Below are 20,224 nucleotides of genomic sequence, written 5' to 3' on the forward strand. Positions count from 1 at the left end.
GGAGCGATCTTCATGCTCCTTAGTGTGTGGTGCGTTGCTGCAGGCGTGCGTTGTCTCACATATGATTTTTAACTGAATGGTTCGGAAATAACGCGGGACATGTAGCTGTCCCGACAAGAACGGCGCATGATTCGGGATGGTGCCTGAAACGTTGGGACAGTCCTGAAAAATTTAGGATGGGTGGTAACCCATCCTAGATATAGAGATAGAGTGGCGTCGTATGCGAAAAACCCGGTATACTTGGGGGTGGGGCCGAGGGGCTCAGGAATGCGGCTTTCGAAGGTGCGCCTGTGACATGCGCATTCGAATATGCTGTTTTCCAGTAATTGACGTTTTCTCGAGCATGTACTTGTTGGCGATCAGCTGTTTCCGATATGCCAAACTGGTGTTTTATTGGGGTCACCTGTCGTTTCACGTTTCCTCGTTGTATTATTGCATGAATACGGATGTATACCCGTCGTTGTTGCCTGCGGCGAAAATGTACCGTGGCCGTTGCAGTGGAAGAAGATGATGTGTTTGTTGGGCAACCGCTGAACAATGTTTGGTCGAACGTTTTTGCGTTATAAGTAAACCGCTCTAACTTAACAACCACAGCGTGCAGCTTCTCCGCTAATACTGCGGAAATAACATATTTTTTTTTATTTGAAAAAAAAACGATACATCCTATGTTCCATTCAAATTTTCGTCAATGATAGAGATTCCAAATCCAAAGAAAAACACTCATCTCTGCATTATCTACACAAGTCTAGCTTTTTGTACCAAGTGTCATCATTTTTCATGGAGTCATCATCTTTACGGAATTGGATTGTTATATTTTTCGCTGGTGTTTGATTGAATTATTAATTAGTAGTTCAAACATTTAGTTCAATGATGAGGTTTCACGTCATAAATGAACCCTGGTTTTATATGTATCAGTAAGGGAAGGCAGATTCAACTCTATTTAACGCGCTTCTAAATTTAATTATGCGTGATTGCCATTTCACTCATCATACAACGGTGCGATCACCACAGCGCGGAATAGAAGCCACCTTTTTTTTCTACGCGCCCCAACGTGCTGAGCAGATGACTGCTATGGAGCGTAAGAGGTTGGTCCGAGCCCTCCTAGTCACGCTCCAATCAAGAACTCGAGGTAATGCGCGAACGAATCGTCCGTCTTTAGAGAGGGATGAACACGCCCATTCATGTATCTATAGCGCTTGCGGCAGTTTAGTGTGTTGACACCGTAAAACTCGGTCCATGCAGGATCTAATATAAAGATGCGTTACAGAAAGACGTAGTTTATGAATGTAAAAATAACAATTAAACGACAATATTACGTTCGAAGTTAATCCCACGCCATGACTACGGAGAAGACAGTATGCGTATATTGACGCTTATGCAAGCAAAAAAAAATTACGGTGTTTTTAGCGATGGCCCAATCCAGGCAGTTGAGAGCATAGCTGTAGGCCATACCCTTACCCATGACTGCCGTGAATCCTTTTAGCAAGTGCCCATAAGTTTCGTTTAACCCAATTTTTATGCAAATCCACCTCAATATAAATCCATACCATTTTACCGCCCTCAGTGTTTGCTTCTACATTTAAGATGTTAGTCTTTACGGGCGTATCAAGTCCTAGATTTGTTAGGAATTTATAGAATTGCGCTTGTAGGGGTTCTGGTGGTGTCATGCATGTTTGAAAAAGGATGGCTTCAGCAAAGCAGCATCATATCGACAGCAAAGGGCAACATAGCAAAAAAGAAGGTAAAACTAGAAAAAAAGAAAGAAAGAAAGAAAGAAAGATAGAAAGAGAGAAAGAAAGAAAGAAAGAAAGAAAGAAAGAAAGACCAGCAGTCGAAATGTTCTCGTTTTTTTTTAACATTAAAGCTCTTATATAGAATTGTAAATATCCTCACGCAGAGTCCAATGGCTGATTTTATTTATTTTTATATATCGCCCACCCACGTAGCTATTATTACAAAATTAGCGTCCTTGTTCAAACTCTTATATCAGCTGCAGTCATAGCTTGCTGAAATTTTTCCAAGTGATATTTTTTTTGTAGCCAGGAGTTGATAGCCCCCTCTTCAGTAGCACGCCATAAATCTCACGCTTACACCACTTCCGCGCAGAACGCATTGCTCCATAACGCTCACCACTCAGCGGCGCTCTCGGAATGGCGCAATTCGGAGTTCGACCAATTACCATGTATTCTCGCCAATATATTATATCACACACCAGGTAAGAAGCGATGTGCAGTGAACCGCACCCTTTTGGATGGTGAGCGCATTAAATTACCATCGGCGCCTGTTGAAACATTTCGTGCGCTTCGTCAATTTGTTTACGGCCTCATTTATGCACCTTGTCAACGCTGCTCACTGGACGCCGCCATAATCTTTTCTCGGTTGTTCTTAATACATGTGACCTCCACAATCACCCCCAAACGCATTGAGGAGGCTGCGATGCCAGCTTTTGTACTTTATCGTCAAGGTGCAGAAAGGAATAATTTTTTTTCTTTGCTGAAAAGAACTACAGAAGTTCCAGAGCTCAACGCCATTTGAGAACATGCGAAAGATCGTTGATTCTGGACTCTATTTTTCGAACATGCCAATGTTCAGCACTCATCACCTTTTTGGTGATGTTTCATGCCAAGAATGCTTAAGCCTGGAGAAAAGTACCACTGTGGGCAGCCTGTTGAGTATTGCATATTAAGAATACATTTAGAATGCAGAAGTATATATTGCTCAGGCAGGGCGCTCGGTATCTCTCGATAAATCGTTTTAAAAAGTTTACGTAGCTCAGATTTCCTGTCATCCTACCAGTTCAGTCACATGGCGAGTGCTTTAGAAAAGAAGATGTCGAAATCGCTTAGAAGCATAGAATCTATCTGAGCTTAACAACGTCATTTACTTTGGTAAATAGACGTGTGTTAAAGTATCTCAAAGTTGTACATAGATTTGAAATCACATTGAATATACTTGAGTGTATTTTAAACAAAAAATGATTTACAACACTAATATCAATGCGGGAACCAAATCCCGTAACTTCTGAAATTGACAACAATGCTCCGAGTTATCCATCAGTCGTGCAGTTTCTGGCTACTGATTATGCAATGTACATTCAGTGAAACACTGCTGAAAATAAGCGTTCCCTATTCTAATATGCGTCCGTTCAATCATATAAAGCTCCTCATTTACATCGAAGGTGCTTAGAACAAATGTTAGACTATAGATTTCGCAGAGCTCTACTATGGGAGAGAGCACCAGGCTGCCCCGTTCTACAATGAACTTCGACGAAATAACGCGATGACTATAATACATATAGGTGAGAAAATTCGGAAGTCCGTGAGTCCGTCAGTGTACAGAAACTCAAACAAAGAAGTATAATGCCAGCGTACGCTACCTTGAAAGGGCTGCACAGTTGCATTTTGTCAGCATCTATAGCTAGGGATGATACCAGGCGTAGCATGAATCGCAATTAATAAAATTCGATAGGTGCCTTCAATACCCTTCAAGCTGAACTCACCAAAAGAAAAGTTCGAAGCAATCATCTATCTAACGTGGTGGTGGAGAGACGAACACCTACAATGAAAGACACGTTGATAGATCCCAGCTTGGCACAAACACAGTAGCCGCGCATTTCAGCTTCGCAGGTTCACCATCTCTACGCAGTGCTTCTTCTTTACAGGACGCAAGCAAGAAGGAAGGTTACCTTATGGTGTAAGCACTGTATCGTGATAGGAAAGGGTGCAGACTAACAGCCATTTAGACAAAGTTGACGTAGGGAATATTCTATCATGCGAACATATGCATGTTGTGCCAAGTGCGTTTGTACGTTCTCAATGCGCACTACACCATGCGTAGATACTATTTCGGATACGTATAAGCAATGTAAGGGCGTACCTACCAATATATGAAAATAATTTTAGCTGTAGCCATTATCGCCCTTCAGCCACCACATCTCGCATGTATACCATCCAGGAATTTTGGAAGCGTTAATTACCTTTCTTTTCTGTCTGCGACGAACTCACCGTAGCCAGGCTATACAGTTTACGAACTAAATATATGAAAAAAACATGCCCGTTAATGACTCCTGTCGAAATTTCGTCTTTGATGCTGAGTGGTCATTCACCGAGGTGTCGTTCTTGTCGATGAAAGATAACAATAAAAAGGAATAAACAGCTGAAGCAACGCGCGTCTTCTTTGAGCATGTTATGCCGATGCTACTCCGACGTGTTTTATGGCTATCGTTAATAAGATATAACATTAATGAGATAATGCGTTACTGAGATATAGTGGCTGTAGTTGTATAGCGAACCGACTTGTTTTGTTTGCTTGCTCGCGAGTAAGATACGCATATTAACGATGCACCTTCATATCACCAATTTCTGGCGAAGATTTCGGAATGTGATGCAAATATCGGGTATACATGGTAAAAAGAAAGTCGAGTAGATATATACGAGTTATAGTAAGTAGAAGCTTGGCTAATATACTAGCGCTGCACATAAGAGGATGGCTGCAAAGCTTGCCATCGAGGCTTGTACAAAATTTTAACTTGTAACTGCTCTTCGTTCTAATGGTAGCGAATAGTTTGTGTATCTTTTACCATAATGCCGGCGCAATATCAGATCAAGTGCTAAGAAATTGATTTTTCTCTTCAACGTCTATCCACCAAACGGAAGACTTTTCAGGCCATATATTGTCGGTAAGAGAAGGGTCGACATGGGCGACTATATATTAGTGAGTAATACGTTACACTTAGCCAGTGGCTTAGCCACACATTCCTGTTTTTTTTTTTATTTAGAGGGGGGGGGGGATCTGTGGCTGCATGCGGAATTGACGAATTTAGGTGGAGAGTGTCTGAAACCTTCAATCCCCCACCCCTCCTACTGAACTTAGCATAGTAGCGAGTGATTATATCGATTGAAGAATCGAACTATAGATATTTCAGGAAAATCACCCCGAATAACGCACATACGGTACGAGAATTTCAGTATACCCTTTCAGTCATGGAGTACCGGTATTGTGACACAAATTTTGACATTTTTGTGAAATTTGAGTGTCTGGGAAAGTGACGCCTAGACAAAAAAAAATCCTAATGTGAATGGAACGCACTGCTAACATGAAATAATTCCACGAACAATTTTAGTAGGGAAATAATGTGAAACCGTGGTAATATGAAACGCCTGCTAGCACTATAGCATGTTTCACGAGTGGTTTGACGAGTTATTCTGTATAACCACTGTTAATTACGGTTTTCGCTTGCACTAGAAGGCCATACGCTTATTAAGAACTACGCCAGTAAACCAGTTGAACGCGAGACAATTTTTAGAGTGTGTGATTCTTTTCTACCATGATTGTTCGCGTCGATGGCGGAGAAAGCGACAAAAGCGTTGCTAGGGTGCGTTAAGTCGAGAGGCTTCCGCGACCAAACGTAGTCTTTGATCAATACCCTCCAGTGCACGCGACCACAACTCTCTCTTTCTGTGTCTATAATTCAACTCTGAGCCCTTTGCCTATCCTACAGTGTAGTGCAGCAAATATGACGGGCTACGCGTACAGCAAATATGACATGGTATGCGCGTATATTTGAAGACACACACACACACACACTATATATATATATATATATATATATATATATATATATATATATATATATATATATATATATATATATATATATATATATATATATATATATATATATATATATATATATATATATATATATATATATATATAGTCGCGTAGGCCACGACTTGTCCTTCTTCAGCGGAACCACGCTTCCGAAGAACAAGTCGTGGCCTACGCGAGCCGTACTCTGTCACCTGCTGAGCGAAACTACAGCATCACTGAGCAAGAATGTCTGGTTTCGTCCTTACTTATACAGTCGGCATTTCACAATAGTGATTGACCATCATGCTCTGTGTTGGTTATCGTCTCTCAAAAATTTGTCGGGACGCCTTGACCGTTGGGTACTACGATTGCAAGAGTATGACTACAGCGTCACATATAGGTCGGGCCGAGAGCACCAATTAAGGTGCCGACGCTTTGTCCCGTTGCCCGCTCTCGCAAAGCACCAAAGTGTCACCTTTTATCTGTTCGTCACCGCCCGCCAAAGTGACCAAACAGACGGTGCTGCTTCGAAACAGTTAGTTGCCTCGGCGGACCTTCTTTCGTCCACAGATCTCGCCTCGCTCCAACATGCCGATACCTACTGCCGCACAATCATCGATCGGCTCACTGGCTTATCGCGTGCTCCAAACAGCCGCCTAAGACGACAACTTGCCCGTTTCAAGCTTCAAGAGGGAACATTATGTCGGCAAATTTACCATCCTCTCGGTAACCAATGGGTTCCCGTCATTCCTCGCTCACTTCGTCTTGAAGTTCTACAAGCGTTTCATGACGATGCGACAGCTGGCCACTCAGGGTTCCACAAGACCTACGACCGCCTCAGGACTCGCTGCTTTTGACCTGGCCTCTCCACTTCTGTCGCCAAGTACGTCGCTTCCTGCGCGTCATGCCAGCACCGAAAACGTACCACGTCTCTTCCCGCGGGGCCATTGCAACCACTGCCGTGCCCGTCCACTCCCTTCGAATTTGTGGGCATAGACTTATACGGACCTCTTCCGCTTACGCCAGCCGGTCACCGTTGGATTGTTACTCCCGTAGACCACCTTACTCGCTGCGCGGAGACGGCAGCTCTTTCATCTGGTGCTACCTCTGAAGTAGCCGATTTTTTTTCCTTCGCGCCATTATTTTACGACATGGCGCACCGCGTGTGCTCCTTAGTGACAGTGGCAAGACATTTCTTTCACATGTCCTTGCTGAAGTCTTACAGGCCTCTAACACCATCCACAAGATCACATCAGCGTATCACCCAGAAACTAATGGTCTGACTGAGCGTTTTCACCGAACTTTGTCCGACATGATCTCTATGTACGTGCAACCAGATCACAAAAACTGGGACACAATACTTACTTTTGTCACGTTCGCATATAACACTGTCATACAGCGTACAACGAATTTCAGCCCTTTTTTCTCGTGTATGGCCGTGTACCGACTTTTGTTCTGGACACCACCTTTTTGTCCACATCTTCCAATCCATCTTCATCTCTCCCGGAAAAGTTCGCCGCTCGCGTCGCCCGCTGCCGTGAAATCGCCCGCGCACACACTGCTACCATTCAGGACAAGAGAAATATCGACCTTGATGTGAAGCGTCGAGTTGTTGTGTTCCGCCCAGGCGACGAAGTCCTTTTGTGGACACCTGTTCGTGTACCTGGGCTCTGCGAAAAATTCCTTCACCGATATCTCGGTCCATACACCATCCTGCATCGAACATCTGAAGTCAACTATCGCGTTGCTCCTGTCAACGCGGCTTCTGATCGTCGTCGCCGCCACACCGAGATCGCCCACGTCTCTCGGCTGAAACGATATATTCGGCGTCCCAACCCTTTCTAACTTGCTGCCCTCTTTCGCGAAGGGGGGAAAATAGTGTGAGCGCTGACTATGTACTTCATCTTCATCTGTATGACCAAACCATTGTAGTGATCATCATCGTATGTCACACGGGCTGGCTCTCTGGCTCGTGCGTCTGGATTAAAAAAAAGAGAAGCTGGTTGCTGCCGTACCGGACGTGGTCTCATAATATATATATATATATATATATATATATATATATATATATATATATATATATATATATATATATATATATATATATATATATATATATATATATATATATATATATATATATATATATATATATATATATATATTTGCATGCGGCTATATAGGGACAACTGCGTCAAGAATTCGTCACTCTCTCTACTACGAAAAATTCCCTCCATATTCCCAAAAGGAACCCTGATGGGTTAAGAAGCAGAAGCTTTGCGCACGGGTGGCGACACGGGTTGAACGGCGCGAACGCGGTGCTGTGGTGAGCGCTTGAAGATCTATTTGAAGCGATGGCTGGCGTATTTTTTGCAATGGCTGACGCGTCAAGTTTATTGCGCGTGAACCGACGAGTCGGCGGTGTAGCGAGCGGTGGTCGACAGATATTGCGGGAGAACGGACGAGGTGGTAGCTGCGGTTGCCGCGGCGAGCTTGCGGCAGGTGAGGGAGAGAGTGACGTCAGCATGCACTGTGAGTGGAGCGCGACGTCAACGCGCAGCTGCCGCATGACCTACTTGGCACCGCTCTAACACCTGCGGCGAGGGGAGCACATTCGTAAGGGCGCACGGAAGAACAGCGTTACGCAGGCGAGTCAAAGAGCTACTTCGCATCTAAAAGGTCGGACATACACACATACATAATACATACATACATACATACATACATACATGCATACATACATACATACATACATACATACATACATACATACATACATACATACATACATACATACATACATACATACATACATACATACATACATACATACATACATACATAAAAAATTTAATGCGGTCCATGGAAACTTTACTGCAGAAAAAGAGAGGAGGTTTTACAAGCCTGGTGAAATAAGTGATGCGTATCTTCCCAACACTGTTTGTTAATATTATAGTTTAAAGCATGCTCTACAAGGGCTCCTTGGAGACAGTTTGGCTGAAACAATGCGCAGTTCTTCGACAACCGTCATTTGTGCTTTCGTGTCTTTACTGTAGCGTATATTTTGGCTCAGGTTTATGGGAATCATGGACCAACTACGTCAGATTACGGCTCATCTGCAACAGTGCTTTTTTCTCTCCTTCAGTGTGCAACACATGCATAAAATGTTTTCAGTAATTCACCAAGTCCTTCGTCCTTTTTTTTTTTCTCGAGAACTATTTCAACGCACGTAGGTGCAAGCACACTGACCTGCTTAAGGGTAACGTCCCACTCTTTCTCCAAGAGTCCTTAAAATGTTAAAGTAGCTTGAGAAGCAGGTCACAAAAATGCTCGATCAACGAAAAAGAACAGATGCAAGACACCGTCGTAATTACGTGAGTATACGGCCGATTAAGTTAGGGAAACCAGTTTATAACCCCATTCGGTCACTCAGTGTCACTTGCCCCAATAATGCTTTAAAAGCAGCAATTATTATCTCGCGCAGGTCTAAAGATTCCTAAATAAAGACGATTAATATGTGGGGTTCAACGTCCCAAAACCACGATATGATTATGAAAGACACCATAGTGTGGGGCACAAGACGAAGGCACAAGACTTGCAGTCGAAGCTGCAGCAATCGCTCGATGCAGCTGCATCAGCAAACCATCAATAGCGTTATCTGAAAAATAATTGGCGTTTTTAAATTCGGCACGTGACGGTTCGGGGTGAGCACGTGGTTTCTTGCAGTTTCTTTTGACTCTTGGTTTTGCGTTTATTGTTAGTGTGTTTTTTTTTCTGGTTACTGCTTAAGCAAGTGATATTATCGTCTTTATTGTAACAGGTATATGTGCGTCATAGTAGTAATAAATTTAGTTGAAAGACTGCGCTCGTCCTCATCTCTTGTGTTACTTGTCGTAAGCTTTTGCGCTGAAAAGTTCAATAATGCATTACCAACTAGCCCAATCCCACACTTTACTGTAGTGGGGGGCTCCGTTAATTTCAATCACCCGGGATTCTCACAATAATATTCTAGGCATATAATGACAATTATTCTCGCACTGCGTAAACTCCCATCACACATTTCTTCAGTAGTTGTGTCAACAGATTCCTTGTCCATGTGCACTTAGCTAGTGGCATCTCACTTGTCCAGGTGTCTTGCAGAACTTACTTCGTATATGCCAAATCATGTGCGGAACGCCCGCCTGGTTTGGGTACCAGGCCACACAGAATTACAGTTAAATGAAGCAGCAGACACATTAGCGGCAGAATCTGTTAAAGGACTGTTCCTAAATATTTTAAAACCATCCCTCAATAACATGTTCACACGATTCAGAAGTTATTGTCTGCATGAGGAACATACTAAATCTTCTGTACTTAGCGACACAAGTTTCCAGCACCTTGGGTATCCGTGGAATAGCTCATGCATGGTGCAGCACAAGACAATTGGAAGTTACAGTAACAAAATTGCGATGCAGAATATCGGCATTAAATTTCTACTTACAAAGGCCTGGATTCGTTTAATCAGCCCTATGCATCTTGTGTAACGAAGCAGAAACGATCGAACACTTCTTGGAGTGTCGAAAATTTCAGAACCTGCTCCTCATCGAGGCACCCTACCCGAACCTGTTCCCGCGTATCTACATCCATAGCATGCGCACATTTTTACTTCATCTGTTTATACACGCGTTGTTGGCGCCACATGCGCATACCAGCAAAAAAAAAAAAAAAGGGGGGGGGGGGGCTCGCAGCCACCTCACAGATTACGAAGGGAGTCTCGCGACCCAAATAACGTGACGTAACCATGCCCATTTGGAGCGGGTGCTACTGCGAGAAGCGTAAGAGACGAGACGTTACAAGTGCATTCGTATACTTTGAGGCACCGCTTAACGAGCAGAGCGGCGAATGATCCGCAATTACGCGCACTCGACACCGAAATGTGTACGGCTGAATGCGAATGTGCGTCTGTCCACTATAGACGGTGTCGCATTTCCCGTTTCGTTTCTCATCTTCGAGACGCCATTACAGCACTTTCCCGCGGGGCTATAGATATACACTCATATATGGCAGCCGCTTCCTTTTTGCGCCTTGTTGGAAGCGCACCCAACGCGTTTGCATAACTCCTCGCGGACACCTATACCTATACACAGACGTGTGGGTGCTCCGACTCACGCTCCTATCTAATTGTCCATCGGCGACCGCCAGACATTTGACTCGGCTCGAGTTGACTAGTACGGTAGCGAGGTGTACTCAACTGTGGTTTAGAGGGGAGGGGAGACGCAAAACGACATGGGAGCCGCCTACCGCGCATCGTCAGTCTTCGCCCAATTGGAGCGCAATTATGTGTACGCTCTGCAAGCCCCGCCACATCTGGTTCACTTTGGGTCTCGATGGCGCCTCGTCTAATTAGAGACCATCCTGGCGTCTCTGGCCACAGCGAGTCGAATAGGAGAGCACACATGGGAGGTGCAAAGGCTCAACGAAACGAGAAGAAAAACTAAGTGTAAGTGCAGATGCGTTCTGCGTGACTATAGCCGTTACCCTGAAATGTCCTTGCAATTGCAGGGTTGGACACTTATGTAAGGTGGAAGCCGCAGCCACATACCCTGCTTCAGAAGCAGCACGAGCTCCTAGACGAAGCTCAGGGTGCTCGTGATGTAACGCCCGCGGACCACGCGTCGCTTCTTGTGTTTTCTGGTTCATTTTTGTTTTCTTTAATGACTGAAAGGTATATATTCAAATCTGCTAGTATCGAAACTTCACGTTCATGAGCCACATTCTGCACTCAATCAATGTCCTCTTCTCACGACTAACGGTTTTGTGTAAGAAGAACAGAGAGTTGGGCAAGTTGGTAATCTATTGCGAAGGGAATTCGCACGAGAAAGCATGGGGCATGAAATAATGTGTCATACTTTATGAAATGAAACCAAGGGGTCGTCAAGGCTCATAGAGATAAGACCGCGCGTATGATTGCTGAGGCCTTCTTTATTCATAAGTCCGGTGGCACGTGTGACGCAAGGCCATCTGTGAGCTTACATACAGGTCAAATTGATTATCTAACCGCCAGACATTATTCTTAACCACGCGTCTTCACACTCTACATGTGTGCTTCCGACAATCAAGTTTTCATTGGATAGTATGCGCCTGAATCCCGCCTGACTCGCGTTTTCTTTCTTTCATGCCTGCGGTCTTTCGCGCAATTGTTCTTCGCAACTGCGCGGAAATTCGAGGATGCATGAAAGGAAAAACGCAAGTGAAAGAATGCTATTAACTGGGAATTTGATTGCCGGAAACACATACTCCAGCAGATATACCGAAGCAGTGGTTCTTTCCTCACATCATGACGTCAACAGCAGCGCAACTTTCAGCGCTTCAAGGTGCGGTCAAGTACATTCTTCAGCAGTGACCTAGTCAATGGGCTATCTTTTGCGACTTAAGGTTAACTTTACAAACACTACCGTTAGCTTTACGGTATGGCCCCGTCATGGTGGTCCAGGGGCTAGAAAACTCGGCTGCTGACCCACAGGACACGGGATTGAATCCCGGCTGCGGCGGCTGCATTTTAGATGGAGGCGAAAATGCTGTATAGGCCCAAGTGCTCAGATTTGGGTGCACGTTAAAAGACCCCAGGTGTGGGAAATTTCTGGAGCCCTCCACTACGGTGTCTCTCATAATCATATGGTGGCTTTGGAACGTTAAACCCCACAAATAAATAAATAAATCAGTTTTACGGCATGGATCACACGAACAATGATTGTATGAAATAAGGCACGACCATACCACGAAGCGCTCGAAGAAGGACGTAACGTTCTATTTTGATGGTTACCGAGTCATTGCGGAATTGTTGGCAATAGCCACGAGGACGTGAAGGTGAACGATCGGATCATGATCCAGACCTGCGGATACCCATACATCCCTTTTGAAAACGGACGCTGCGCGCCGACTGCAATCATTTGCTTGCCGTATCACGCTTCTGCAATGGAATGCGCATGGTTTTTTCAACACGCGCCTTTGTTAGATTGACGCAAAATTGCAACTTCGCTTTCCATCCGGGCTCTCATGACATGATGCAACATTGCTGTGTCGCATGCAGTTGGGCGTGACAGTTATGAGTGCGTATTCATGTCTCATTGGAATGGCCAGCAGTGCGGCGTGGAACACTTGCGCGTGTGGGGAGACGCTTGAACACATTCTATGCATCCGCCCATCATACCAGAGTCAACGACGTGGTATGGAAGGAAATCTCCGTCACTTGGATTCAAGAGTAGTGACAGAAAAAAGATCTCGGGACCGTGGTCTATGGTCTCGAATATGCCGAAGGTCATGCATGAAAGCTCTCTTGTGCTTCTTGAGGATCAGTGGTCTTCACAAGCGCCTCTGAACTAACAGCGCGAGTTCGTGTAGTGTAGTTTCAAGATAACCGTTCATCCATGTCTTCTTTACTCTTCTTCCTCCTTCTGCGTTCTTTCCTTTCTATTCACATTTCACCTACCACAAGTGTGGGTAGCCTCCGAGTTAAAGCTTGGTTACCCTCCCTGCTTTTTATTTTTGTGACTCTCTCTCTCTCGGCTATTCACAGTGATACGGAGTGTTACGTGCAAATAGATATTCTCTATGACGGTTCACCTCAGACAAATAAATAAGTCTGCGGAACAAATACGCCGAGTTCCAGAGTTTAGGAGTTCTGCGGTACGGATGGATGGCAACAAAGAAACAATCACGTCTACGTTCTGCACAACAACAACTGAAGCTAAATTAAATAGAGGCGTACCAAAATATACTCCGAGCTTGCAAATATCATGAGTTATATATACATATTACCTACCAAGCTATTCTGAATGAAGAAAAAAATATTCCACAATTACAATTGTTACAACCAGCTTTCAACCCTGAAAAAACGATGAAACGAGACTGCCTACTATTGTGACTGGCGCCCGAGCTGACGAGGGAGCGGTGCTCTTTGGATCTTCAAACAAGTAGCCGACCGGCCGGCTGCCTATGACCGCCAAGCATTGTCCTTCCTAGCCGGAGGGTGAGACGTCGTGTCGCCACGACGCCGTAAGCCGTTCGAGAGAGGACAAGTACAGCATCTTCCTTGGAAGAGATCATGGCAGCCGCCGCAAATCGGCCCGCTAATTAAGCGAGCAGTTTGGCGGACCCTTTGAAGTACTCTGTCAGGAGCTTGAGACCCCTCGACTAGCGACAAACACACGACGAGGAAGAGCCCCTCTGGCGCCACCTTGTAGTGCAGTGATCACGGCTCAATATTGGACGTTCACGTGGGTCGTGCATGCTCCTCTCCCCCTCGCCAGTTGTGTGTGATATGTGATTTGACAGTATCATCTGCACGTGTTCCCTGATCTAGGGATCTGGGCAGCACATACCCTTTATAATGAGCCACCCGGCTCATTCGAGGGAGCGCCATGTAGAGGAACGCCAGATTCGAGAGCTCGCCATGTAAGAAAGAGCTCGTCATGTACGGGAGCTCACCTTGTATATAATGTAAATAAACCCTCTTCAAGTTACTCTTCCTCCTGCCTCGACAACTTCCTTCCGGACTTCCGGTGCCTGCAAACCCCGGTCGTAACACTACATTCTACGAAGTTTTCGCACTGCGACCACAACGAAGCTCATTTTACAGCAAGTTGCGATAGTTCCTCAACAGCCGGCGTTGAACATTTGTGGTGCAAGAAGTCAGTCTTAACGCCCTCATTAAAGACCGCCCGCCGATGTGGTGTTACGGTACTCAGCTGCTGAACCTAAGGTCGTAGGTTCGATCCCGGCTGTGGCGGCCGCACTTAGATGGAGGCGAAGTGCTACGGGCCCGCGCACCGTCCGATGTCAGTTGGCGTTAAAGAGCACCATGTCGTCATAATTTCCGGAGCCCCTCCCCACTACGTCGTCTCTCACAATCATATCGTGACTGTGGGGCGTAAACCCGCAGATATTATTACTGTCACCGTGATCAAAAGCTAAGAACGACCGATGCCGAAGGCGTCCTCGACACGTGTGACGCAAAGAAATCGTCACCGCGGGATGACGTCTCCGTATGACGCCATGACATAACATTATCGCTCGCGGTCAAAGATTCGATTTAATAGTTAACTCTAATTTCTGCGGTACGTGTGAAGGTTAAGCGTGCTTCGAGAAACAAAAATATATTACAGCGGTCTTCGCAAGGCCCGTTTAGTTTGTGTTGCAACGCCTGTGAAGCGAACTCGTAGAATGACGCGTACAAGAACAATGCTGACGCGCTGCAGAAGAACCATCACCCCTCAAGACGATACACAGATATCTCCATTACATATCCCGAGAACATTTAATGATGAATTTCCGGAGAACATTTAATAATACGGCACGTCATATGGGGATGCATGTCTTCAAGAGTATAGAGGGCATGTTTGAAATTTTAAGACCGCCATTTTCTTTGCACAGTTTCCGAGAACGTAGCATAAAAGGAGAGGCAAAGATACCTCATGTACGTTTAAAGAAAAAAAAAGAATAGAAAGACTTGAGCAACATGGAGTAGAAGTAGACAAATAACTCGAAAGCGCTAGCCCGATCGATCTCACGGTTAAGCGTACTAAAAACTGGCCTTACAAGCCAAAAGGCTTCAAAAATATCCTTATCAGTCGTGATTGATTACCATAATAAAAATTGTATTTTTCTAAGTGCAACTAAATAATGAAAAAGTGCCACGTACGCATAAAAATACACAGATAAGAAAGGAAATCGAAGTACACAAAATCACAATTTGATGGCCTAAAAAAGCTATAATACCGTAAAAAGATGGACTGGCCCACACGACCATTCTCTCTACTCTCAGTTTTCTAGTGCCAGATATAACAAATCACTTCGAGCTCTACCTTGCGCAGTGCCAACTTTCTAAAAATACACGTCATTCATCAAGTATTACGTCACTTTCATTCATGAATCATTCAGCCACTTTTCACGCGCACAAAGAATGTCTGTTCATACACCACCCAACACGCTCTGTGACGTGCCGGAGTGGGATGCAAATTACCATATATCTCGGCGAAGTGAACGCGTCTTCGCTAGCACAGTTACTGGCAGGATGTCAACCATTTCCTGATTTCCCAATAAAAACTGGTGTGCCGGCCCCGTGTAACATCCCACTCTGCCTTTGACTCCGAAGGGACTGCAGAGGTCGTGACAGTCAAGGTTCGCAAAAGGCCATGACCGAGTTACTCCTATATGGTATCGCAACGCTCGCCAGACAACAGAAGCACGGCAGCACTGCACAACTGGTCAGAAATAAAAGAAATGGGAAACAAAACAGGAGTGCATCGCGGTTCGTGGATGTAGCGATGTTCATCACGATCCGGCTCCCTGCTGGCTTGCGTCGGCTCTGGGTCGGTCGCTAAGCAGGAAAACACGTCCGAACCTTGCACCGAGCGTCCAAACGCAAACGGAACGCGCGCGCGATTGTCATGCTCGTGGCGTGTGCTGCCGTTGATCCCAAAGCTTACATACACTGCGGCCTCCACGTGGCCACCGCCTCCCAGACCGCCCCGGCCGCTGCAATCAACGCTCGGTGCGTCCAATGGCGCGCTCCGAGGACTCGTTCGGGCCACGCGAGGACGTCATCCCCCCCCCTCCCCCCACCTTTTTTGGTCACTTTATTGTTTTATCGCTGCCTAACCGCCGCTGAGAGAAGACTCGGCGTGTTCCTCTCCGGCGACCGACATCCCAGCGTCCAACCTGCACACGCGTGTACTGCGTGCGATGCGTTAATTGCGCTAGAGCGAGAGAAAGAAAAACGTAGCCGGCAGGGAATGCCTCGAGGCGCGGCACCCATGCCTTTCCACGCGGGCTGCGTGGCGTCACCGCCACCGTTCCTGTACGGCCTCCCTCCGGGTGCTTGTCGAGTTTGTCACGCGCCTCCCGACAGCCGCCCGGTCAGCCCTCGGTCACGCGTCAATCGGGCCAAGGGGGCCGAGCCCCGCAGCCGCCCTCTCTTCGTTGTCTCCCCCGAGGGAGAAAACAGTGAGTACCTCTTCGCCTCTCGCGTGAGATCACCTAAAGCTGATCTCGTTTGTGCTTTGCTCGGGAGCAGCGATGAACGACGCCGATAAGAACGACGACTTATGAAGACAGGGCAGTTGAGGCAGCTGAGCGCCGAGCCCACTGACAGGGCGTCTCACTGCCGACAGGCTACTTGCTCGCATCCGTATCGCCTGCGCGGGAAGCTTGTAGCGCATCCAACCACTTCCTCACGTGTGATGTTTTCGCTCGCGAGACGACCGCCTCTGTGTTCTTGCTGCTGCAGTTGTTCCCACGTGGCGGGTCGAGCATTGCTTCTTTTATTCCGCCGGTGTCGCAAGAACCCCGCGATACGGACCGAGCCATCTGCATAATTCTCAGGCCTCGTGTCCGGGACTCACCAACGGAATACCTCGACTGCTTTCCCAACGTCTACTCCTCTGTGTGTGTGCGTGAGCGCGAAAGAAGCCGCTTTGCGATTGTGGATCGCCATCCATCGCTGTTTGTGCGTTTGTGTGAGCCCTCACAACGTCCGCGATTGTGCTTGTAGAGACCCCGTCGAAAGCGATGCGGTCGATGTTGTCCGCAGTCGACACGGGTTATCCAATGTATGAGACCTCGATGTGGCCGCTGCCGTGTTTGTGTCTCGTGTGCAAGGCTCATGGCTCGGCGGTCATATGCATAGATGCGCCGTCATATTTCCTGCTTTCGCCCACACTCTGTCCTTCCACGAGGAAACGATGTGGAAGCTGGTGTCGCTGTTCACCGCAGTTGTCGCCTCGTGCGAGCCTCATGCCACACTCTGGAAGCTACTACCAGCGCTGTCATTGTCCATAGAGGTTTCCTCGCTGTCTGAGCTGTCTTGCCGCCCGCCCCGATGACGTCTACGCGGTGTTGTTTGTGCTTCGCCAGCCAAGTGTGGAGTATGGCACGGTGGATTTCGCGATTGTGTCCACGCCTTCGCAATTGAAGTCCCGCTCGCCAGCACCATTGACCAGCCGGATGTGTTGTTTCGTAACGTATGCACTTGTGTCGCATGCAAGTGCTGTGATATGTGAAGCTTTGATTTCAGACATCAACTTCGTTGAAGGTTCAACTAAAAATTCGACCCGCCGGGACCTCGGTTCTACAACGACGTCTTCTTCATATAAGTTGCTCAGAAAGACATCGTATTCGCTTATGCGTCCATCCGTCCATGTGCGAATCACAGAACATGTATGTACTCACGAATTTATAGTATACAACCTTAGATTCCACTGTTGACCCCTTATATCTTAGGATAGCCCAGCCAGTGCTTTATGTGTACGTAAAGTGTCAACCCCACCTCTAAAAGTATTGACATCTCTGTGTTACCGGATTAGCATAAACAGTTTCTTGAAAGTTTGCATATTCCGACACAGCGAATTATGAATTAGCCGAATATTCCGCTGTGAGTGCTCGTGTTGAAATAAGGTAGCCTATTCTGCGAAAAATTCTTCAAGTAACTCATACCTTAAAACATTGATATTTCCTTGTGGCTGTTGTTCTACAAGCTTAATATGGCTGATTCATATGATACTAGAAGGCACATATACAGTGTCTTTCTGTCTGGTAACCATATGAGTTACGCTTCAATGCTAGCGAAGCTGTGTTAAAACCCCATAAACCCGTAAACATCGAAATTTTCAGCAATGAAACGAGTTTTGTCTGTCGTGCCTGCCCTTAGGAATTGTAACCGAGACGGTCCTGAAATTCACGCACATCTGTAATGGCTACCGACAGCGACGTCATCAGGGAGGAACTGTGCCGCAACAGCAGCGCTGGATCCACTGACCGTAGTATCCTGACGTCTTCACCGGACTTCCTGTCTCCGCACCACGATCGCCGGCACTTCTGCAGCCAGCCGCTGCTCGGCGAGAAGACGCGCTCCAAGTCTCTCGTAGTGCCTCCGGTGTCGGCGAGATTGTCCATAGAAGAGAACGATGATGATACGCTATGTCCCGACGGTCACCGTCTGTCGTGTCCCTACCACAGAGGACGCCGCGGCGACGCGTCATTGAGGACTCATAGACTTCGTCGCGCCCGCAGCGTCTCGGTTCTCGTTGGGCCCAACGGCCAGGTGTGGACTCAGGCGGACGACGAACGGTGTCCGGTGCCGATGGGCCGCCAGCAGACAGCCGTCTCGCTCGCCATGGATGAGCGCGTGATCGCCACGATTACTCAGCACTATTACCCCGAGGGTGGCTGGGGCTGGTGGATATGTCTGTGTGCGTTCCTTGTACAGTTCCTTCTGGGAGGCCTGCAGGGTGGCTGCGGACTGCTGATCGGACCTATTACACGACGATACGGCACGTCTCCCATGGCTTCAGGTAAATCACGCCATTTTGCGCAACCTTTCCAACGCCTTCGCAGAGCCCATTCAAAATATGCGTGCGAGTCGCTACTGCCCTTTGCCTTTATCGCAACTGGTTCGACTAATGCTTAACTGGTACAAAAGCGAGTCAATGTGCCACGTTTCTTTTATATTGTTGCTATTTGTTTTTCAGTACTTACTGCGCTTACCTCTCGTTACTACAAGTGCCCCAAACCGACTGTAGATGAGAGGACAGGAATACATGTATTTGGATGACATGCATGAAAGGCTGCAGCCTGAAATCATGTTCCAGAAGACCCTAAGGTCCTGATTGCACTTACAGGTCTACTTCAACATCAGCTAAGTATCGATAAACGTCACATGCCACTTTAAACTCTGCATGCATACGATGTCGTAGTGTAACAAAGGGCCGTCGTATAGCTGCTTTTTTTGTAGAATCTTCTTGAACACTTAAATTCCAGCAGGTGATTCACCGGGAAAACGGAAATCTATAACGCACATCCACCTATCATAAAATTCCACTAAAACTTCTACTTCATCATCACATGGTAAACTTTCTTCAAGTATTTTGTACTTTGGTGTTTCTTCGAGTGAGCGATCAACGTACTGTCATATAACAACCATTATATGAGCGTTTCGCATCTCCTTCACGTCGGTATGGTGCAGCGTCCGTCCGAGGTTTGAGCAGTACCGCTTGAGCTAAGCTTTATATCCGGATGCCGGTCATTGCACCGGAAGACCCCATTTGGAAGTCGGCAATAAACTTCCCTCCTGGGCGATAAAACTGCAACTTATATTTTCATCGCATATATGTCTTAACCCTCCTTGCCTTCTGGACTTTCTTATAGGAGTAAAACTTGCCACAACTAAATGGATGCAGTGTTTCGAGTCATCAGACTGAGGGTGCGTGCATACCTGCTAACACACATAATCGCCTAGAACCAATTTTTACGACGTAGTTATACGGGGTCCATAAACGTGCTGCTATAAACAAAGTGCATGGTCCGGTTTGCAGAGAACTTACAAGCGGAGCGGCACGCCACCACTATTTATGGTGATGGGTGCAGCGCAGATGGCGGAACTCTACTAATTGGGCACCAACATACTGCTTCGAACTTGCAGCCACAATTGTTTGAAGTGCTAGAAATAAAACAGGGGTAGTGAAAATAAAGAAAAGGGAAACTCGTATACATTTTGCACTCATTATGTCCACACGTTTAGCGAGGTTGATTGATTGATTGATATTGGTTTACCATATGGCTCGAGAGATGCTGTAGGTGCATCTTTTTACCAGCTGTG

General features: G+C 46.4%; 1 protein-coding gene across 1 annotated transcript in view; it reads left to right on the forward strand.

Annotated features, from left to right (window-relative positions):
* The first annotated feature begins 16,424 nt into the window (after window positions 1–16,424).
* LOC119173840 (monocarboxylate transporter 10) overlaps window positions 16,425–20,224 on the forward strand; it is a 233,120-nt gene continuing 229,320 nt past the window's right edge. Inside the window, exon 1 of the mRNA XM_075895565.1 lies at window positions 16,425–18,920. Coding sequence (XP_075751680.1) covers window positions 18,320–18,920 — 601 coding nt within the window. The 5' untranslated portion in view covers window positions 16,425–18,319. The remainder of the gene's footprint in view (window positions 18,921–20,224) is intronic.

This window comes from Rhipicephalus microplus, chromosome 5, assembly GCF_043290135.1.
Source record: "Rhipicephalus microplus isolate Deutch F79 chromosome 5, USDA_Rmic, whole genome shotgun sequence".
Taxonomy (NCBI): domain Eukaryota; kingdom Metazoa; phylum Arthropoda; class Arachnida; order Ixodida; family Ixodidae; genus Rhipicephalus; species Rhipicephalus microplus.